This window comes from Indicator indicator, chromosome Z, assembly GCF_027791375.1.
Source record: "Indicator indicator isolate 239-I01 chromosome Z, UM_Iind_1.1, whole genome shotgun sequence".
NCBI lineage: Eukaryota > Metazoa > Chordata > Aves > Piciformes > Indicatoridae > Indicator > Indicator indicator.
This window is the reverse complement of record NC_072053.1, coordinates 78803939-78827444: the sequence shown is the minus strand read 5'-3', so window position 1 is coordinate 78827444 and position 23506 is coordinate 78803939. Positions and strand designations below refer to the sequence as shown.

General features: G+C 40.2%; 1 protein-coding gene across 1 annotated transcript in view; it reads right to left on the bottom strand.

Moving 5' to 3' along the window:
- TEK (TEK receptor tyrosine kinase) overlaps window positions 1-23086 on the bottom strand; it is a 52237-nt gene extending 29151 nt beyond the window's left edge. Inside the window, exons 1-4 of the mRNA XM_054397633.1 lie at window positions 23035-23086; window positions 10846-11157; window positions 5068-5178; window positions 1366-1518 (exon numbers count right to left, since the gene is read on the bottom strand). Of these exons, the coding sequence (XP_054253608.1) occupies window positions 1366-1518; window positions 5068-5178; window positions 10846-11157; window positions 23035-23086 (628 nt within the window). The remainder of the gene's footprint in view (window positions 1-1365; window positions 1519-5067; window positions 5179-10845; window positions 11158-23034) is intronic.
- Between the last annotated feature and the right edge of the window lie 420 nt (window positions 23087-23506).

The window sequence follows — 23506 nt, the reverse complement described above, 5'->3', positions numbered from 1 at the left end:
CCTATCCCTGAAAGATGCAAAATTCTTCAAGCTGCTTTTGATATCAGTGAGAGCTGAGAGGACTCAATAATTCTCAGTATTTGGTTTGTAACAATGAATCTTACATCACAGAAAGGCAGACATCACATCATGCCCTCCTCTAGGGCATGTAAAGCTAGGGCTGAGAAGGTAATAAACTGGAGGGTCCTGAGGCAGGCTTACTAAACTGAGTAATCCAGACACAGATCACCTTTTCCAGATTTCAGCAAGCATTTGGTGAATCAACAGGGCACTTTGTCTCCTCCTTCCCCCAGAATGGATATCTTTACTAAAAATTGTCACTCTGTGTCTATAAGGATAAGTCAAAGAAAGACATGGCTTGTGTTTGAGCAATCAACCATTCTCTTTATTGTTGGTGTGCTCCCTACCCCTTTCCCAGACTATGCCCCAGGAGTTTTCCCAATGGCAGGATGGGCAAGTCAAAGGCCTGGGACAGGGCAAGGGACAGAAGTTCAAGGCAGGGGACAGAATTTATGGATAAATTTTCTGCTGTGCAGCACTAGAGTGGAGAATAGATCTTAGGAGAATAGATCTTAGATCTTATTCATTAGGGCTCAAAATTAATCCTCTGCATATTTTGTTCATTCATTTGCTCCTCTTGGGCGACACCTGAGGGTGTCAGCAATTAAAATATATATTTTACCATCAGAAATATTTTCTCCATGATGTAAGATATTCTAACAGCTTTTTATTTTTACATATCAGCTTTTAATTTGTATCCAAGTTAAGAGAATATGGTTTTCTCTATATCTGATGAAAATGGTCATAGCAGCATGAGCTACAAGACAAGCAGACTACTTAATGGAGAATACCTGCCTGCATTGCAAACTGGTATTGTCATCCTTTGGGAGGTGAACTTAAAGAGCTAACTAAGGCTGGTGTAGTTACTGAAATTTTAGTAGTGTATGCAAAAAGTGATAAACCTTGGGATAAATGGGGTTTGGATACAGCCCACCATAGGGAACAAAGACATTTGAAATTTCCTATTTCATAATCAGACCTACATCTCATCTTCATGGGAGACTCAGTGCCACTTTCTTTGGTCATGCTTAGTTGGTGTTTGAGATGCTGAGACAAAAGTCACCCTGGTAACAGCTAAAATGAATTGAACCTAGGCCTGATTGTTTTTATTTTCCACTCCCAGCTGATTTATCAGTGTCAACTTTTATCAAAGATATCCTTGGGAAAAAAATTTATTCTGACATAGTTTAATGGCAGCTTACACCAAGAAAGATTTTGGCCCTTATTTGGGCACAATGTAAGTTTAATTTCAGATTCTTTGTAACTTTAAACAATTAACCATCAACACACATTGAAAGAACTTACGTCTTACAATAAGCCTTGTGTAAGCAGAAGTAAAGAGGTTTCCTCCTATATATCTGGCAGAGTAAACCCCTGCATCTTGTGGTTGAACTTGAGGATAGGAGACTTCCAGCTCTCCTGGCACTTCATGCCTGGGCACAGAGTGGATGAAGGAACCTGGGGAAGAAACACACAGGTAAAAGAGGGAGAAGTCATTCAGCCTCTGCATACAGAAGTGAGTTTGCATTGGTTAGTGAAGAAGGACAGCTGGGATAAGCTACTCAGGAGAATCTTTTTATTAGTTATGAATTTGCTGACAGCTCCTTAGCTATATTGGTTTCTGGTAATTGGAGCAAAAAGGAAGCTAAACCTTGAGGAGATTTAACAGGTGAATGGGACAAATAACTTCACAACCACTGTAGCTTTACAGGAGTGTTGCTAAGAGTCCTGTGTTTAGAATTGTTCATTTTGTTTCTTGTCCTTTCCTGTAAGCGGTCTAGCGTGGTTGGAAGGAGACAAATAACAAATGCCAGCCAGGCTTAATCTGAGCAGCACAAAGATTTACTTAGTAGACCAAAGCAGGAAGAACATAGCACAGGTTTATCTTTTCTTCCCAGACTTAACATGTTTCTGTCTCTTCTATTTTTTTTCACAAAGGCAGCTTATCTTTGTTATTCTAGGTTCGCTGTGGTGGGTCATACATGCTTGCTAAGCAAAGCAATAGCACTTGGTCTTCTCCCATCTCTCTGGATCACTAAATAACAAAGTGACTAAAAGTGTCAAAGAGAAGCTGCATCTAGTGGACCTCAGGACCTCTGGGATTCTTCCCATGCCAGTCTGTTAGAGCCAGACTGCCGAGTCAGCTAATGACAGGTCCAGCCAGCTATCACCAAAACATACACCAAAACAACACAGCACACATGCTGTGCCAAAAAAGCCAGCCACAAACAGACTCACACAGCAGGACTGTGCCTTTGGAGATGCATGCATGTGCATGTTCACATACATGTGGACAGACCAATCCTAGCCTCTCTTGCCAGCTGCTCAGGCTTGCTGGCAGATTTTACACACTCACACACCCCGAACTGGGTCTTAGATGGCCTGAGCCTGTGATCTAATAGCTGGCTCTCAGACTCCTTATCCTACTCTCTGCTCAGCCTGGCTTGAAGTTTGCTAGATATTGCAAATCTGTCCTTGACATAACTGGCCTTAGACAATTTCTGTGGTTGCTGGCCCCAAACATATAAGCCCCTTTGAAGCTTGGCATGTGTTTGCAGTTACTGACTGAAAACTATTGGGCCTTCCAGTCTGGCCTGAAGGCTACTGGCAGATCATACATATGTATTCCCAGCAGAGAGAACACACGTTGAAGAATAATTAAGACTAGAGTTTAATGAAGTTGGATCAATTGTATCACAAAGCTTGGCCAGAGCAGTTACACTTTTACCTGCCTCCCACCCCATTTTCCCATACTTGTTTCTTTCCCATTCACTTTGGGCTGTCCCCTTCTCCTGTTTGACTCTTTCTCTAAATATCCCATTATTTCACATGTGCTTACAGTCCTCCTCCATCATGCCATAAGAAGTTTCCTCTTCCCCTGAGACTCATGATAATCTTGCTCCCTGCTCCTTATACCCACAAAGATCTGGCTGAATCTGCTCAATGCGTTGTGTTGTTCACTCAGTGGCTCTCAGAAGCTGGAGAGCTCTGCTCCTTGACGTTTTCTCTGTGATCTGCTACTCCTTAGGGCTTCTGTGTCTATTTGTTTATTAATTCTCTTCTTTCGTGTCTTTTTTATGCTGAATGACCATTAACAAGATGATACTCCCCGAAATCAAACACCCTTACCTTTTACATTCCCTTACTGATAATCAAACAATTTTTTTCACTGTGCTGAAATAATTTAGATGGTAACAGCATCAGGCAGGACCTTTACTGTCTGTGATCATATGTACTATCACACTTAGACTATAGTCAAATTTCAGGCAGCCTAGACACATAAACCTTTGCTAAGGTTCATAATCAAAACAAGAAAAATGTCTTGGGTCGGTGTAGTTCATGACAACAAATAAGAGTTCTTCAAGAAAACAGGGCTGAAGAAAAAGCAAATAATGAAACAGATTAGTCCTGAAATTACTGGGCTTTTTTTTCCCTCCATCTTTTGAGCTACAAGCTGCAAAATAAACTTGGCAGCAAAGTAACTAAGAAAGTCTTATGCCCACAGTCAGTGAGCAGTCAGGTTTGGTGGCTTGTTTTCCAAAATGGTACAAGTCATGCCAATGTCTTAAAACAATCTTGTTTAGCAGAACAGTTTCATGCTCCAGACAGGCTTTGTGAGCTCAGCGGGGGAAAATGATACTTTGAATGACTAAAGTGGAAGACTGCAACAGTTGTATGTAACAGGACAAGTATTTTCTCTTCTTCACCAGCTGATGTATCAGGAATCCTCAGGGATACATTTTTAACTGCAGTCTCAGGTGGACAACCTGACCTGCTGTCCAGAGCCACGGTTAATTTGAGGCTTTTTGCTAAATTTCAACTTGAAATCCCAGCTAAGACCGCACTATGATGTAATCACTCCTGCTCTTACATATCAGCTGATTCTTGCATTAGAAAGTGCTGACAGACCAACAATTATCCTGGGAAATCTGAAAAGACAGGTGATGGGAAACCTTTTCCACTGTACACTGCCATAACCGAATCTCTGAAGAGCAAAGAAACAGGTCTTTAGGAAACCCTGCTCTGCATATTCCCTTTTAAAAAGACACTTTATAGTTATTTTTCTCTTCCAGCCTGTAAAGAAGTGCTCTAGGTACTCAGCAACTAGCTTGAGGCTGACCCATCACTGCATGTGTTTCTTTGCAGTGTGCTGACACTTCCTTACCTCATCCTGCTCTATTTACTCTCTGTCCTGGTAGCTCACTGTAAGCTGGACTATGGGTACACAAAGAGGGACCAGGACATTACATATGCTCTGCACAACTATAACTTGTTGGAGTCTAATATTCTGATTGAGGCTGAGGGCACTGTGAGTTTTAGTGACCTGTATTTTACTACACTCTACAGGACATAGGCAGTGAACTGCAATATTTCCAAGTGTCAAGTGCTAGTAACACACAGCTGACAGTGAGTTATACGTCATTTAGATGTCCTATTAGAGAAGTTGGTGTCATAACTTTTACGGACTGATGAATTTTTGCAATTGAGTGAAAGAAGGTTTAGATTTTGTTGGCAGTTTTGCCTTTCTAAGGCCAGGTTGCTTGTTCTTAATTTCATAGCCTGGAGGGCATCACAGAAGCTAAATATACTCTAGAAGCCATTTGAAGGAGGAAAGGCAGTAGAAATTCAAAAGAAGATTCAGTAGTGAGGCCTTCACAGCAGCACCAACCAACCCAAACCAACCCCAAATAAACAAACAAAAACAACATAAGAAACCCCTAAAACCACACTGGCAAACATATGAGGAGACAGAGAATGAAATCAGAAAAAGAAAAATGAGAAATAAAGCAAAGTATTAACAGAGGATTTGGCATTCTGATGGAAGAGGTCAGGTCAATATACTGGCTATGTCAAATGGATCCTTTAGGGAACATAAAGTGCATGAGGAATTTATGTCTGCTCCAGTTGCACAAAATGAGCATCCCCAGCAATGACCTTAAAAGTTAGATGGTACTTGCCTAAGACAATGATAGCAGAAAAAAGAAAAGATAAGAGAGGATTAATTACCATTTTTGTAGATCACTGCATCTTCCTCTTTTGCTGCCATTCTGATGAAGGAAATATTCACATGCTCTCCCTTATTTGCTGTAACAGTTAATGCCACCGGGTGGAATGAGGCTGAAAACAGAACAGAAAGAAGTATGGGATAAATAGCAGCATTTATTGTCTCTATCTGGTCTCTGGGCCAAAAGCTGAAAATGGTTTACAGCATGACCCTCACCTAGATTTTGACATTTAAATTTCTTCAGAGCACACACTGATTTTTTTTTTCTATCACCAGCAACCTCAACTCTTATGTTTTGGCAAAGACAGAAGAGGTCACCTATACCCTGAAACAAAAGACTGCCACTGGAACCTGGAGTATGAAATAAAAACATAAATAAATTGTATTTTGGCTGTGTATTTACAAACACTTACAACAGGCTATAAAACATTTTCCCAAATTTCTTTGTCCCTTGAGATGTTTTTAAGGCAAATTGGCTAAAACGTTAGAAAATGTATTGTAGGGAACCAGCTGTCATTGGCAAGGAACCTGACTCACTCAGTTCTTTTTTGTTTATGATGCAGAACAGTCAAGATAGTTCAGGAGACCACAGTCATGGAGGGTCTAAAGGAGATATAATAAGGTAGAATCTGATCTGTCCTTTTGTTACTTCACCACACTCTATGAAGTATGGAGAGTGTTGGCTTGTACTGAGAACAAAAGAAAAAAAGCATAATTATATTCAGCTTCTACCAAAATGTGGCTTAATTAAAATAAAAATTATCTAGGAGAAACAGCCTATATTAATGGTTCTTTTTTTCAATTTTTCCATATGGGAAATTGAAATTAATTTTCCTGTTTAAACAGAAAAATACTTTTATACATTTATTTATAGCTCTTGATTTAATTGAAAGAAGAAATTAGGGATTGAGGGATTTTCACATAATTTTTACCTTTTCCTTACCATTTCTAGTGGACAAAAAGATCAGGATATAATTGGGGAAGGTACAGAAAAATTTTAAGAAATAGTACTTTTTGAGATCAGTGAAATGATAATTTTAATTACAACATTATTTTTGAATCAACTAAGGATGCTTCCTGTCATGTTGCTGGAAAAATTCAAGGGAAAGCTGTGACATGTTTTGGGGACATATTCAGGTTTTCTGAACATTTTTGGCTCTGAGTTTTTATGTCATACTGTCATTGTCATGGCACTGTTGTATGGCAGAAAAAGTTTATAGAAAACCTAAAAGTAGTCAAAGTTAACCTTCAGCTCCTTATCTACACAACTATTCAGTCCTTTACCTGACAAAGAGTGTTACAGCTTTGTCCTTTCTCTTTTGGAGCACCCTGGGGATTGAGCCATTGATTTTCACCAGCCTCTTTTTTTGAGGCTATTTAACCTTAGAGTTTCTCCTGTGCAAGTTCTTCTTGGATAGTCAGTCCTGAGACCCAGCTGGGAGGAATCCTTGAAGACCTATTGAAGCTCCTAGTTGGCTCTACACTTGTGCAGGTTCCATTTCTGTCAAAGTCATGTTTGTTTCTTAGGGAGCACTTTTGTTTAAGGTACACATACACAAGTTAGTGTGAACAACTGAACTTAAAAATATGGCCATTTCTCTATAGCCATGCCTCTTTTATTCAGTTATTTTTCAGAAAGCTGTCAATAAAGTACACTTTAGTTCCCACCACTGGTTGCAGAAAACGGTTTTGGAATCTGTGGCTGTCATCTGGTGGCAAAGAAACGCACAGGATCAGAAAGCAGAGAAAAAATTATGAACTAATTTTCTGTTAGATTATGTATGAAACAGAGCTGTAAAAAATCATAGAATCATAGAATCAACCAGGTTGGACGAGACCTCCAAGATCATCCAGTCCAACCTATCACCCAGCCCTACCCAATCAACTAGACCATGGCAATAAGTGCCTCATCCAGTCTCTTCTTGAACATCTCCAGTGATGGTGACTCCACCACCTCCCTGGGCAGCCCATTCCAATGGGCAATCACTCTCTCTGTCAAGAACTTCCTCCTAACATCCAGCCTGTACCTCCCCTGGCGCAGCTTGAGACTGTGTCCTCTTGTTCTGGTGCTGGTTGCCTGGGAGAAGAGACCAACCCCCACCTGGCTACAACCTCCCTTCAGGTAGTTGTAGATGGCAATAAGGTCTGCCCTGAGCTTCCTCTTCTCCAGGATAAACAACCCCAGCTCCCTCAGCCTCTCCTCATAGGGTTTGTGTTCCAGCACCTCTCCCCTCCAAAAAAAAGTCAAAGGCTTTACTAAATGCCAAGTAAATGACATCCACAGCCTTTTCCTCACCCACTAAGTGGGACACCTTGTTTTTGCAAGCCAATGTTATATCAAAATTTCTCAGAGTCTGTGTTAGGGTGGAGTCTGTGTGGAAACTGTGTTAGTACCTCCACAATATTATTCTGTAAAATTTGAGGGTGGAAAAAGGGAGGAAATTGCCATTCTCACAATATTTGAGCAAAGAGGATTTCAATACTTTCACTTCAGAATGGCATTTTAATTGAAAATCAAAATGTTTGTGTTATGCTGTGTGACATATAAATAAAGAAAGAAAAAACTGGGTAAAAATGGAGATGTTTCTATCAGTCAAAGCCAAACTGAATTTTGTGTCCTTGAGGATTTTGATGTGGTAGTGTTCTATCTCAGATTGGAAATCAGACAGTGGTTGAAAGCTCACAATTATTTGCAGAATGGAATTTCCATGCCCTGTGCTGTTCATGCTCTGAGACTCTGCCACATGTTTTCACTCAGTTGTAAGTGCTGTCAGGTTGATTTCAGCAGGACTCTTACTGCATGATGCTTGGGAATCTCTTGAGCATTTGCTGTGTTACCTAGGTACTGGTATCTGAACTTATGTCTTGAGAAAGAGAGACTTCTAATGCAGAGTAATGAAATAAGATCTTATCAGAAACAGGCAAACAAAAGCTGAGAGCAGTCCTAACTTACTGTCAGCCCCTGAGTTAGAAGTTATTCATGAATAACAAATGCATGTTGAAAATCATGATCTATTTAGGAAAAGAAAATTCAACAGCTTTCCCAGAAGTGAATTGCTAGTTACTAATGATCCTCAGTGATTTAGTTGCAGTGGTTTCTGGATTAAATTTAGTGAGGCATTACTAACTGTTTTAACAATATATTAAACTTTTGTATTCCCATTTTCTTTTCTTTGCATGCTGTTTAGCTTAACCACACCACTTTTTCTTCAGAGTATTGTTGCAATGGAAAGGAATGCACACTCCCTGGTGGGCTAAGTTCCAATGTATTTTTAGACTGTGACTTGTATTTCATGGTTTCACATCTTGAGTGTGCCAATTCCTTATAGAGACATAATGAACAAATGCCATAACCCTCTGTTGCTTGCATTTCCATTATTGTCCCTTTGCGTGTACTAGAGGGTTCCTGTGGGGGAAACTAGATTGTTTATATGAAAATATACAGTTATTGTATAAAGAAACTGCATAAATTGTGTTTGACTAGATGCAGAACAGTCTACACAGCGTCCTATTCTAGGTGTGTGTGCCATAAACACTGCAAGCATTACTCTCCATGTACACTCAAAGCATAATCTGTCCACTCTCACTGCATGCATGCCTGTTACATGTCTGTCTGTAACACTACAGTGTAAAGAATTCAGGACAATGGACTTCCAGAAAGGCACAGGTGTATAGCAAAACAGGAAAATTAACATGTTATCTTTATCTGTTATAGAGCAAAACTCTTCACTGTATCTGATAATAGGTACATTATCAGGCAGATGACAGTTCCCACTCAAGTCAATCAGATGATTAATGTTTAGTGAGTGTTTCAACAGCTTCTTACCCTCAGACAGCAAAACAGTGGCTGGATTTTCAGAAGTGCTTGCTCCTTCCTGTGCCTTTTGTGTCTTCAATGGGAAACTGCACTCTTCCTCAAATTATGGTGTTGAAAAACACATTCTGCCTTTACAAATTATTCAGACATCAACAGTAAAGGGGAAAAGGGCCTATTTTCCAACAACAGATGCTGTGCCAAACCTCACAGTCCTTCACTGACCTCTTCTTCCTCTTTCTGTGCACTTTAATAGCTTTGAGAATTTCTGTAGCTCCTCTTTCTCACCCATCTAGCCTGATTAGATTATACACTTTCACCAACCAGTTGCTAGCTCAAATATTGTCAGTGAAGGCTTTTACAGAGAAACTCTGAGTAATGAATTCAAACTTAGAAACGATCCAAACAAACCTACCAAATGCTGGCATGAGTGTTATTTCTGGTTAGAACAGCTTCTTTCACATAGGAACCACTCAAAGTTTGATAAATTCCCTGCTCCTAGGTGCAAAAATGCCAAGTCCAAAAAAAAAAAAAAAAAAAAAAAAAAGAAGATGATTGATTCAGAGGACACTTCCACCTGTGGAGGTGTTTTACACAACAGCCAGAGATGTTCTCAGCTCACTGGCATTCTGCCACAAGCAGGGTCACACTGACTTTCCATGGACTGTTATCTTATCTCCTCCTCATTGCAGCCTCCTTTGAAACAACAGAGCTGTCAGCCTGCATCTGCAGAACCTTCTTGGTGACCAATCCAACTCTTCAAAGACCTGACCATTTGGTCAGAGAAAATATAAAAATGTTCTTGTCTTGCCCAAGTCTTGTCCTCTACTTGCTTCTAATACTCCCATATTGAGACACCAGCCGTAGCTCAGACAGATGAAAACTCTCTTTCTGAATCACTATAAAATTTCAAGAGATATACCAACAATAATAACTGCTCTTACTAAAACCTTATATTAAAAAAAGTAGACAAAAAGTTTCCTGTAGTTATACAGTGTAATCTCCTAAAAATTCCCTGGAGTTTTGAAAATTTGATTTGCTGCAGCAAATTAGCCAAAATTTTTTTCCACTTTAGTTTTTGGTGATTTCTGCTTTGGAACTTGTCCCTGAAATCTAATGAGGTCCAAAGACAAATGAAACTTTGCAATAATAAAATATTTGGTGTTGAGAATGCTGGACCTTGGAAATTCCACTTTCTCACCCCACCTTTTTTGGGGTTTTTTTGTGCATAGACTTAAAACCAAAACCAAGTCAGTAGTGAAATCCATCGTGGATTTTTGTGAATATCCTTCTCAGATATTGTGAAATTTCCCTGCAGTTTGTTTCCAGTATTGAACTGGATCGTTGGTGTGGTTTTTTGTTTACTTTTTCAGTTGGTTTGGTTGTTTGGTTTGTTTTCATACTGACACAGAGATTGTGCAAATCCAATGCTGCCAATCTGCAGTGTCATTAAACCTTAGGCAAGGCAGTTATTTTCTAGGCTCAGTTGGAGCTTTTATTTGGGAAAAACAAACAAACAAACAAAAATTAGTGATGTTTAGCTATATGCATCTCAGACCTGTCAAGACTTCAAAATGGAAGTGTGTTTAGAAATGAAGGGGCTTTGCTGTGGAAAACTCAGTGCAGGAGTTACTATAAGTGTTATTTCATGGGGTCACTGAGGCCAGTACTTACCTTATTTGCCTTGTGCTTATTTGACTTTGTGCTCCAGGCAGTAGCCAGGCAGAGGCAGAATACCCACAGATGACTGACTAATTTCCACAAGGAAGTGACTAGCAGCTAGAAATGCCCAGTTGTCTCTGTGCTTTGGAAACAACACATGGGCTTGAGCCAAACCTGTTTTGGTTTACTCCAGACTGCCTTGCCTGCTCTGGAGCCACGTTTGTGCTCACTTGTGTCAGCCAGGGACAACCGCCCGCCTGCAAACAGTGACATGCAAAATTCAGATCTGACCACCATACAGTACCTCCCAGAGGCATCTTCATGGTGTGTATTCTTGTCACCTCATCCTTCAGTTTCCCTTCACAGTAATATGCTCCAATAGTTTCACTGGCCTGTTCCCTCTTCCACACCACTGTTTTGGCTGTTGCTCTCTTTGAATCTTCATTAACTTCCAGTGGTTCCCGGTGCTGATTCGTCACATCTTCCTGGTCTCGGTCTATTGTGATAGACTCTCGGGAGCGCCACTTGGAAGTGATACAGATAAGTGATGTCTCAGAGTTGCCCACCAGAGGGAATGAATTGATCAATATGAGGTCCAGTGCTGCTTCCACTTTACCTAAAGGAAAAACCAGCAAGTGAAAAAAATGTTACTGCAGAGTTTGAGTATGTGGCCAATCAAATCAGCAGATAACCTGTTTCACCCAGTACTCAGGGCTTCTCTGCCTTGTGTCTTGCACAGCTCTTGTGCACAACAGGAAGACTATAAACTGACTATATTGTTACACTGCCTTTAGGATTTACTTTCAATGTCATGAACAGATGGGGTTTGTTCTTCTCAGAATTAAAAACAAGCCTCGCAAACTTGTGGCATTTCTTCCAAGAGCTATCACAGAAGGCCAAAGAAAACTGTGGGTTGCAGGAAGAGATAGATTCTTGGAAAGACATGCACAAAAATGTCCCACATAGGGTGCTTTGCTGGTAACAGAGTCAGTAGATCATAAGGTTGTCAGTTTAATAGTGCTTATGTCCTTCACATGGGTTTAACAAGTATGAATTGATGTAAAGCAGACGCACCTTTTAGTTGTAGGAGAATTGGTGCTACTTTGAACACTTGGGTTTTTTTTTCCAGCTGTTTTAATAATTTGGATTAATGATTTCATAATTATTCACATTACCCATTCAAAGCCCTAGCAGACAGCTGCAAGAGCCATGGCACAAAGAAACTTTCTCAAAAACAAAGATCAAGTTGGTGGCACTACTAAAGTCATTTTTTTTGTGAGGTTAGGTTTAAATCAATCAAAATTACTCCCTTTGATTAATAGAACTGCCAGAAATACATGGAGATGGAAGTCCTTTTAAAATTATAGATACAAGGCTAATTAAAACAGTCTCTGGCAGAGTGCTGCAGATTTAGTTGCTCAAATGTGCATAGCAGGAGGGAAATACAGCTCCACTACAATCAACAGTTTGCAAATAACAGGCGTTTCCCTTTGCTTTTGAAATTCAGGGTAAGGAGAAGGGAAACAGTAACATTTTTTCCAGCTTAAACAGGAAGAATAATTGATTTCTTTTATTCATCACCTCTATTCTCCTGCTTTGGTTACAAGTATATTTTGTATTTACACAGAGGGACCCAATATCCAGTGCTGCTCTAGCTTCCAAATGTTCCTCTGATTGGAAGGAAGGGCTACAGTCTTAGATAAGGAAGGTCAGAAGGTCTTAGTGCTGACTGCAGTCTTTGCGTGTGTCTCTAATTCTCCGAGCCAAGGGAGGAGGTCCTCCTCTACTTTCAATGCCAGCAACCACTCTGGGGACATAAGTATCTTGACAGCACACTGACACTCACCACACCCAGCCCGTCTACCACGGTTACCACCCTTTAATGTGCCCGCCCAGATAACTTGCAGTTACATAATGGAGAAATGAAACCTTCTGGAAAGGATGCAGCAGCCATTAAAGTAAATAAAGCACAGAGGTGCAGCTCAGTGAAGTCAGTTCATCCTGCTGCAAGTTACAGAAACAAAGCTAAGGAAGTGTGTGACAGAAATGAGGCCAGACTGGTGTGTTCAATTTATAGGGAATTCATAACAATGTTTTTACTTTTATATGAGGAACATTTGTTCTCTTGCTGTTCTCTGATGCACCAGCTAAAGCAGGTGTAATTTAACAGTCAGCAATATTGTAAGCAGGGTGCTTCAGTTTGTATCAGCAAGGAACTGCTGCCAGGTAGAGATAGTCTTAAAGTCATCAATTGCAAGATCTTGATTTCTGCAAACTTTTGTGAAACTCAGAATCAAATCCCTTGTGGCTTGTTTTGATTATCTGTGTTGAGGTTAAGCAGGGTGCTGCAGATCAAGCATATGTTGACATCCCTGCCTAGCTTCCACAGGGCACAGAGCTGCAACTGTATTTCCAATAGAGACACAAGCCCAAGACGCTAGGGTCCTTCAGAGGATGGCTCCCCATCCAGGGCTCCAGTTCAGTTTCTCTAGTGCTTCACTGTTCCTCTGGCTTCCAACACAGATTCAAAGGTGTAAATACCACCATTTTGTTCCCCTGCATCTTAACATTGTAATACAATGAGAAAAAAAAATAGCAGACGAAGTCTGAATTCTGAGGGTGAGTTTTCATGTTGCCTTTGATCCCCACACAAGACAGAGCAAAGCAGTATTATATCAGACTCATGCCATCTGTTGCATAATTTTCTGTTTCTTTGTAGTAACACAAATCATGCAACTAAGGTGTAGAACAGCCATAGCTTGGGCGTATTGCTGTCTACACTTGTGATTATTCCAGATGAATCATGGATGGATGGATAGTGTTCTGACTGATTGGCTAAATATAGGTGGGTTTTCATCATATTGAACACTGCAGAGTAACCCAGACACCTGTGTGAGGCAGATGGAGCACAGATGGAGCTTCAAGTCCTCCTGCAGAAACACCCTTCTGCGTCTAAAAAGGAGTAGTATCTATGCATAAGTATGGAGTCAGACACCAAGCATGATTTGGCAGCTGAGGTTTCACATCTAGAATGTATCGCAAGCATGAATTACAATATATTCAAATGAAAGTTTTGCACTAAGATAAGCTGTGCTTTAGGTGTATTTTGAGAAAAAAAAAAAAAAGAAAAAGCACCCTAGCAGCACATTGACTTTAAAATCAGTCAAAGGCCTCTGAGGTGATAGGAAATCTGTTTCACTCCACTGGGAGTTGCTGCCCTAAAACTGTGATAAAAAAAACTCAACTAAACAGAAAGGTGCAAAATACACATAGGTTTTATGCTTAGGAATTCCTACAGCATCTTTCTGGTAATGCAAATTAAACTAACCTAACTGTCTTTGCCAGAAAGAAATTTACCTAGTCTGGCAAAACTTAGGCAGATCCTACCCTTGGCGTTAGTGAAGACTTTGAGTATGTAAGGACCAAACAAGGACAACAGGATTTATCTCTCTGAGAAAAGCACAGAAGACAGACAGGAAATGGCCTGTCCCTGTACCAGCAACAACCCTGTGTGCTTCCTTGAAAAAATCCTTTGGCTCCTGTCCTCGTCCTTGAAGAATTGACCTTATCAGGAAGGCAATTTGCTGTGTGTGCAAATTGGAAAGAGGTTTTGGAAAGAGAGAGCACTTGCAGGAGGCTAATGCTGGATATGGGAGATACCAGACAGAGAGGATTCATTGCCCAGTATTCATGACCTGCTCACTCTGGTGAGGTGCTCTGAGCCCTTCCAGCACAGGGAAAATGGCATCCTCTAAACCAGTAAGTTTAAACAACAGCAGACAGCAAAATGAATACAGGGAGACCTCTTTAGCCACTCTTAACTATAGGATTGTGCTGCCTCTTGCTAGGTGATACCTGACTGTGTCTTTCACAGGTTCTCCAGCACATATTTGCCTGAGAGAATTATGCTGAGCAGGGGAGTAGTGTATATCATGCTGTTTCTGCAGCCACTCTGTGTTCTTATTCCCTGCCAATATGCCATTCAACATGCTTTCTGTGATGTGCTGCACCAGCAAAACTCAGCAAGGACCAGCTAGAAGAAGCAGTTCTCAGAAGTGCCCTGGAACACATCCCAGGCACAGACCTGCTCAAGGAGCAAGAAAGTCTCTGATAACATTTTAAACATCACTTCCCTAAGTCAGAATTGGTGCCAGGTAGTAGTCTGGGAGTAAAATGATGCATTGGTCTTGAGCTGAGAGAGTGTAATGCCATAGGTGAGCAAGTCTTGTGAGAATAGCAAACTATTACAATTTGTCCTTTCATCTCAGGAGGGCTTTCCCTAATACTTCCAGACTGCCACTGTTAAACCTTTGTCTGGTCCCCAGGAAATGTGAAGCCTTTGCAAAGTTGCCTGTTGACTGGAGAAGTGTTCAGTGCTGTGGAGTGTCTAACTCTGCTCTGCCACAGAAAGCAGCTAGCTCCACTAAGGTGGAGGATAACCACACCCTGCTGTTCCAAACCATGTATTTAATCCCTAGTCCCTGTTTACAGGGTCTATTGAGGAGGCAAAGCTCTGAGTGTGTGTTTTAGCTATTGATTAATAACTAGTAGTGGTGGAAATAAAGAAATTGTTCAGACATTACACATTTAATTTGTAGAGATTTATTATTAATTGCTTGAGGTGACTATAGGCTGGAAGTCCTTCCTTTAGCATTCGGAACACAACAGAGAGAAAATAAGAGATGTGGTAAGAGATAAGTGGGAAAAAATACTTTTAAAGTACTAATTGTTGAAGAGAAGAAGGGAGGGCAGAAAATTCCAGTAAATTCCACTCCTTTTTTTTCATTAGATGAAGCAAGGGGAACAAAAGGTGATGTAATTTGAAATGCCTAGGCAGGGTTTTTTTTTTTGTGTGTGTGTTCTGGGTTGGTTTGTTTGTTTGTTTACTGTTATGACTTGGAACACAAATTATTTCTGCTATTAGTTACCTAGGAATATGATTGTAAAATATACATATATTGTACTAGCAGGGGAAAAGCAGAATCTGTGCTTAGTTTAGAGGTGGTGTTATGCTGTCAGTCACATGTGACACTCACTTCAGGATCTAAAATTTTGAGACTAATGGAAATGTATGTCCCAGACTGTCAAATCATCAACCCCACCTCCAAGTTTCTTGAACACTAAGCACTCCCTCTGCTTGAAAGAACAACATTTTGATATAGAACAAACCCAGGTTGCTATATAGCCTGCACCTCAGTATTTCTCATTGTTTTGTAGTTACAAGTTTAGCTGCACCCTCCTAGACTGTGTTTTTCTGTATAAAATTACACACCAAATTAAAATAATTTAACTAATCTATTTGGGAATTCAAATGGCAATCATGTAAGCAATTTTGATTAAAAAAGTGTAGCATTTGATTGATTCTTAGTGAAGTACTGAATAAATTACATTGAAGGTTTTGTTGTTGTTTTATTATTGGGTTTGTTTGCTTGCTTGCTTTTAAATTAACTGATTAGCCAATTTGGAAGCTAATCAGGATGGAAGTATTGAAATATGAAGAAGTTAACAAAATAAAGACCAAATCCCTGTGTTTCCTATTCCTCAGGGGAAAAAAAATAAATTGTAATAGAGTACTCCTTACTTAATAATTAAACCAGTCAGAAACTAACCCCAAACTGTTTGGGAATGTTTTTATCAGCCTTTATTTCCTTTTTTTCCCCATGTACTCAATGTTTCTCCAAACAATCTTGGTTATTTTTTGTTCATTCTCTAACAAATTAAATAATTGGGCTGCTTTGGAATCACATACTCATTTTATAGATTCAATAGTCTCTTAGTGACCTGGAAACTTCCTCTGGGATGCAAATACAGCAGCAGCCAGGTAATATCTCCCAGTAGGTCAAGTTCTCTGACAGCTCAGTTCTCCACTGGAAAACAAGGCAGGTTAAGATTCTCTGCCACTCATCAGCAGGGTAAGAAAAGGAGAGAGAAATGCTGCTAAAAACAGTTTATAAATGATCAAAAAGTTGTTTCCCAAGACAGCATTTCTTGTTGTCCTTGTAAAGAATTTTACTGTTTGTATTCTATAGGAGGCTACTGGGCAGCTGTGAATACAATTCAAATACTAAGACCTTTTGCCCTTATAGACAGGGTGTTGTTTGTGAAGAAAAGGTGTTGTGAAACCACTAAGAGATAAACAATTAGTGAGAGAAGAACCCTTTGCTGCTTAGTACTAGTGGAATGCCAGAACACAAGTGTGAAAGGTAAAATAGTCTGTCAAAGCTACTAGGGATAATAGCTTCTTATAGGCCTTTTGGTGTGCCTGGAGCAGTTGAAATAGATACAGCTGCCTTCTTGTAAAATAGAGCATTTTTTTTTCCTCTGAGTTTAATTTGTTTCACAACCCATCAGAGCAATCTTTTAAGACGAAAAAAGCTAGAAAAGGAACACCATTACAGCTTGGTTAGGAGGTTCCCAATGAGGGTGCCTCATTGTGTGTGTATAAGTAACCAAAATGCAGAAAGATGCTTTCTTCTGAGTTCTCCTTAGGCTTAGTTGGCCATAAGAAAGTAAAGTGGAAAACTACATGTTTTTAGATATTGCTTGCTCATCAACCAGCTGGCAGTGTGATAGGCAATGCTGAAAAAGGGTGAGGGGTGTGGGAAAGCTTGAGTAGGACAGGCTTGTAGTTCAGCTGCATCTGGCTGGATTTACAGCTAGCCAAACACAGGTTCTACCATCCAGAAAGAACTTGCAAGTGGTAATAAGTATGTCCATAACAAGGATGGTCCTTGTAAGTTGCATTATGAAGCTACTATATATACTGCATATGTATACTGTATGTTGTTTGCATACTTCAAGCTGAGGTATGCAAAACAGCATAGTTAATCAATTAGTTTCCATAGGCAGTGCATAAAACATACATAAAGTTAGCTGTTGAGGGGCATCTGTTAGTTTGGGCTGTTGGATGGACATCCTCTGATGCTTTATTACAATTTTGCCACTTACTGATCCTTGTTACTAGTGGGAGATGTTTCTGGTGCTGACAACACTTTGTGACTAACAAGGTCCCTGATGAAGTTTGGGATGAACAGCTAGAAGACAACACAAGTGAAAATCATCAGCTCAATCAGAAGTGCAGATGGAACTATGTTGTCAAGAGAGACTTTTTATACTCCAAAGGGGAAACTAACGAAGCCACTTCATCAGACAGGCTGACACAAGGCAAAAAGTAAACAAAAACCAGGCAAGCAAAATACCAGCCTTGAAGCAAGAAATCTACATGTATCACACTTTAATTCAGAAATGTCACTTGTGAACTTGTCTTTCAAAAATAATTTCAGAATGTGGTAAGTGCCTAATGTCTTCACATCCTAAAAGTGTTTGCAGTTCCTAGTGATAAATTGCAAGATGAGGAGTTTTGATGGCTGTTTTTTGTTTATTTGTTTGTTTTGTTTTGTTTTTAAACTTCTTCATGATATGGCCCTTGTTTATTGTTGTTAGTGCATATTCTTGGTTTGGGTGTTAGCTGGAGAAGAGTTATCAAATCTGTACTATAAAAAGCAATCCTAATTTTAAACTCCTTGGAGGAAAATGTCCAGATCAGACACAGGCTGCAGTGGAAGATATGATCTTGCCACAAACACAGGGTGGATACTGTTGTTGGAGAACAGGGCTTCACTGCAATGTCTTCATGATTTTCCTCCCTGCAGTCCCAGGCAGATCTTGTGTCACAGGGGGAGCTGGACTTGAAACCATCCATCTGTCTTACACAAGTGGTAGGTGCATTTAGTTTTGGTTTATTTTTTCTGTGCCTGCCTAACACCCTCCACACTACAATGACCTCTTGGTCTTCCATAGAAAGCTGAACAGGGGTTTTGTACCACAGAATCATAGAATGGTTTGGGCTGGAAGGGACCCCCGAAGGTCATCTAGTCCAGTCCCCTCTTGCAGTAATCAGGGGCATCCTCACCTAGACCATGTCTGCTAACACACCATGTATGTCAGTAGATGGGTCTAGGCCAAGCAGGCTCAAGTCAAGGTGAACCACACAGAGCAGGTTTTCAACACAGGTAATTCTTATGATGGACCAACTGTACATCTCTTCAGCCCTGGAGCTATCTGCTCAGCTGCAGTCAGTCTCTCTGACCTCTACGATCCCTTGTGTCCACCTAAGGCCTTCCAGATGACTTGTGGGCGTCAGACCTTCTCCACAAAATGTTACAACTTCATTTTATTTCCCTGAAATGAAATTTCAGCCAAAAAGGAATCCAGCCAGACAGCTTAATTATGAATAAATAGGCAAACATTCTACACATCATGTGTATCTACACATGAAATATGTATCTAAAACAATAGCATGTGTTAACACTTTTGGATGTAGCGTGTTTTCACTTCAGTCTTTTAGATATGATTCCTCTGGGCCTGATGCAATGCCTTTTCACTTCTAACTATTCCCAGCTGCTGAAATGGCCTTTGTGGACACAGAATTCCTGAAAGCTACCCTACCTCCCACTAGGTTCTAACCAAGCACACACCAAAACCAAACTCTAAAGTGTAAAAATAAAAGAACTGGAGAGAATTAGCCCACTTTTGAATTTGAGCTTGGGGTAGGTATACAGAACTGCCTACATAGGCTGAAGATGTTGGTTTTGGCTTCCAGCTGCAGAGTCAGGGAGTGATGAATTAGGTCACAGCTGGAACTTTTTCTTTGCAAATATATAGCCAACAATGGAACTAAAACAAAACAGCTCCCTTTCCTTTGTAAGACAGATCCATTGATTTTCTAGTCATGACTGTCCTAACAGAAATACCAACATTAAGCAGGTCAAAGATACAGCCTTGTGCAGGCCCATCACTTCTGGATTAGATGAGAGCTAAACTCTCAAGAGGAGTCTTGGTTCCATGAAAACTTCAGACACATGAAGCAAAGGCACCAGGAAGCTGTTACTTCTGGATATATAATCAAAATGTGGCAGCAGATGCAGTGACTGGGTATCACAAATCAAATACAGTCCAGGAAAAAACTCTAAAATGAATCTTCACATTTCTCTAGCAAGTCACATTAGCACTTTGATGATCTAGGAGTCTGAAATGTTATGTGCAGCATCATGTCTAGTCAACATCACCTTGAAATACCTGAGATTGAAATCTCGAACATGGCTTCTGTCCACTATTTGGCTATGGGAAGCTCAAAACCCCAACACTGCAGCTGCAGGGCAGACTGAAGTTCAGATGCCATTCTGATCTGACAACAGCATGCTTGAAGATACCTGCACAGTCTGAGTCCCTTTAACTAAGGGAAGAGTGACATTCATGTTTGCTGTCACCAGAATGTGTTAATCAGAAGTTAACAGAGGTTTCTTATTTTAGGCTAAGTTAAACCTCACAAGAAAAAAAAAACAAGTCTTGAAACAGAATTATCAGTACCTTCTACTCTAAACTAATAATTATGGTTTCCTGTAATTTTGAAGAATCCACAAGCATTATAATGGTGCTTGCATGGTAATATATGTTCAAAGCTGGTAATATATGTTCAAAGCTGTTTAACTTTCTGTATAGGAGAATTAGTCACGTTACAATGATAGTGTATACAGATTACAAGTTTTGTTTTGTATTTCATAACAAAGAAAACACAGCATCAACAAAGATGATAGAGAGCTACCACTGAATGCTACTGCACTGTTAGCTCCTCTCTTACCCTTTCTTGAAGGGCTAATATAACCTTTTGAGTCTTTTACCATATATGGGTCCAACGGCTAAATCACAGGCAAAAAAAAAAAAAACAAAAACAACTTGAAAATTCAGTATTTTTAGAAACTCACTGGATCAAAGATTATTGGTAGAGCAAAGCTATGGCTCAGAAGATTCTGCCTATCTTGGAGAAGAGAAACATCTGACAATGTATTAAATTGTCAGAAACAGTCACAGAAATATGTTTGAACCTGTTTTTAATTGTTGCTGGTTTGCACAAATCTCTTACTGATGGTGGCCACCTTGCTAAAGGTTCACACATGGACATGTCTGAGGGTTAGCCCACTGTGAGAAGCTGCAAGCAAATTTCCAAACCATCTGATGATGTTATTAAAAGGCAAAAGGCAAGTTCTGACACTCATTCCTTGCTTTGTTCTCTGCCTTCCCAGGGAATACATCAAATCTGCAACTCTTCTTTAATGAGGACTTAGCAGATTGCACCCATCCACAACTCTTGTGTTTGAATCTGGGTGGATGTCAGGATCTTTTTGATTCTACAAAATATTGACTGGAGTAGAATCAACCAAAAGAACAGATGTGGTAATGCTCTGTTTAATTTCAAGAATCTTATTAGGATTGAAATCAACCCCTTGTCAATGTAATTAAACATTTGCTGTGACAAGCAGTGACAAGTATATACAAGGCAAAAAATGAGCATTTGCATATATTTGGGGTGTTAGCATCCAAATCAGATCTTTAGCTCTAGCTGAGAATGCAACACCGTTATTAAAAACTAAACCAAATCAAAACAAACCCAAACCAAAACCTAAAACAAAACAAACAAAAAACCCAAATGGAAACCAAAGACAAAACCCCACAACAAACAAAAAACAATCAACAAAAAAAAAACCCCAAAAACCAGAACCCCCAAACAACAACAACAACAAACTAACTTGAAATCAAAGGCCTTTTCTTGCAATGGGAATCAAGCTGATGGTCTTCACCTTGGAAAAGGGTGGAGTGGATTTTGTGCTACCCTGCAACACACCCAGAGAAGCCCACGCTCCTCAGGGACGAGGTTAGGCCAGCTCAGTGCCTGTGCTGTGTAAAGCCTCCCCTCTCGGGGAATGTCACTCCTGCTTTCCTGAACTCCGCCTGCAGTATCTAGAGGAAAGCGGGCTCGCATTGTCGTCCACCGCTTGCCCCAGGAAACATGATATCATTCTCAAACAAAAGCGGGAAAGCTGACAGATCTATCGAGATGGGTGTGACTACAGCACACACCTCGCTGCTCAGCCCCTGTGGAAAAGGCAGTGACTTGTAGCTCTTCAGCACTGAGCTGTCTGCACTGTCCACGTTTATAGCTAATACCTGCAGACAGCTTTTTTAAATCCCGTACTTGTGACTTAATGAATGCTGACTGCTTTCTGTGTTGGTTAGGTTTATGTTACTGTGTAGAGAAAGAGGACTGACAAGGAAAAAGAGTTGGACTAACTGGACTTTCTTTTCTTCTCTGTACCTAATGCTTACAGCACCAGGTATTTCCTTAAACCAGAAAACTGAAAGGCTAAATGGCTTGCATCAGTGTGCGGCTAAGCAAGCAAGAGACACAAGCCACAAAAGAGGAATTGATAATATGCAGCCTATTACAGCACTGGCTAGGTAACAACACTTCCAAACATGCATTCAACAGATTTCAAGCACTTTTTTTTTCTTTTTCCCCTGTATTTATCTCTAGCCTTATATAGAAGGCTACAGAAGCCCAAAGTGACATCTCAAACCCATTTGTTCATATTTTTTCCTCACTAATAACACGCTGTTAATCAAGAAGATCTGGAAATTCTAAAGCAAGTTACACAGCAAAGAGGACTTTTGATTTTTCTTGCTACTTTCTGGTTTTCATTGCAGCACAATCTGTAGTTTTACATTACCTTTTTACCCTGAGACAGACTGAAACAACTTAGGCATATCTAAATGAAATGGTTAGGAATGTGACAAGAGTAGACGGTTATTATATGAGTTGTGCTTCTCTTTTTTACTGGTTTTGCTTACTATGTTACCCAGAAGAAGACACTGTGTAGAAAATCAAAGGCAACAGTCAACTGCTGAGCAACCAGGAATCTGAAGAGCGCAGTCTTCCTCAGGGCTCTGCTTGCCATTGCATCATCAAAGCATCCCTTAATATTTGTGCTTTAAATACTATACATTTGCATTAGTATAATCTTACTGTACACCTTTGTGCAGGTATCTAATGACCAACTTCTGACTTTTCTGAACTAAAGACATTTGCTGATAACAGTGAATCATTCCCCAGCTGAATGTTTCTGAATTGTTATTAATTGGTCTTAAATACCCTGCATTTTTCTGCTCTTCTTGCCTGCTTTCACCTAGATTTCAGCTGTGGAATCTTACCTGAAAATCAAATACTGGAATACTAAGACACATCATCATTTCCTACCACAGAATCAGTTCATTAAGTTAGTCACAGGAAAAAAAAGCATTTAATCGGTATTTAGAGCAGATACTCTTGGGGTCAGACACCAACGGCTTCAAAGCAATGAGCTTCATGGAAAAGTTAATACCATTGGGCAGAAGAGAAACCCTGTTGCAATGTGTCTATGTGTCAACAAACGACACAGTGGATTCTACATGTAACTAAATCCACACCAGTAATTTGGCCACAATCCTGCCCTCAGTCTCAGTTAGAGAGCTGCACAGAGGTAAGAGGAGTCACTGGAACAAATACAGGTGCTTAAATCAATAAAGACAACTGCTGGAGTAAGGAGTCAGGAGCTGTATTTTGTCTGCACATTGCACGAGAAATTTTGCATGGCAAGACGGTATTAAATCAAAGACTTACCTGAAATCATCAGGCTGAATCCATAGAGAACCAGATGTGCTAAAGGGTCCATGCTTTCCAAAATATATCCATCCAGTTCTTAGAGCTGCTCATGGAGAATCCTTTGCTTGGGGTAGATGTTTACTGGTTCCTCTTCTGCATGGTACGCTGTTTACAAGTCACAGGCAAGAAATCATAGCACTGGCGTGGGCTGGAACAGTTTCATTGCTGTCTGAGTACAGGGAGTTTAAGTTCCTTTTTCCTGTTTCCTTTGTAGATTAGGATGGGATAGGCAGGATCTTAAAGGCATGTTTGTATCAGCAGGACTGCAGGGCAGTGCAAATCCCGTCCATCCAGCAATACATCAAAACGGTTATCTGGGGCTGCTGAGAAGCAGGGGACTGCTGTTGGTCACAGTCAGCAGAATAGGAACAATGATGGCATCCTCCAATAGGCAGGAGAGTGAAAGTAAAAAGTCCTCTCTCCGACTAGG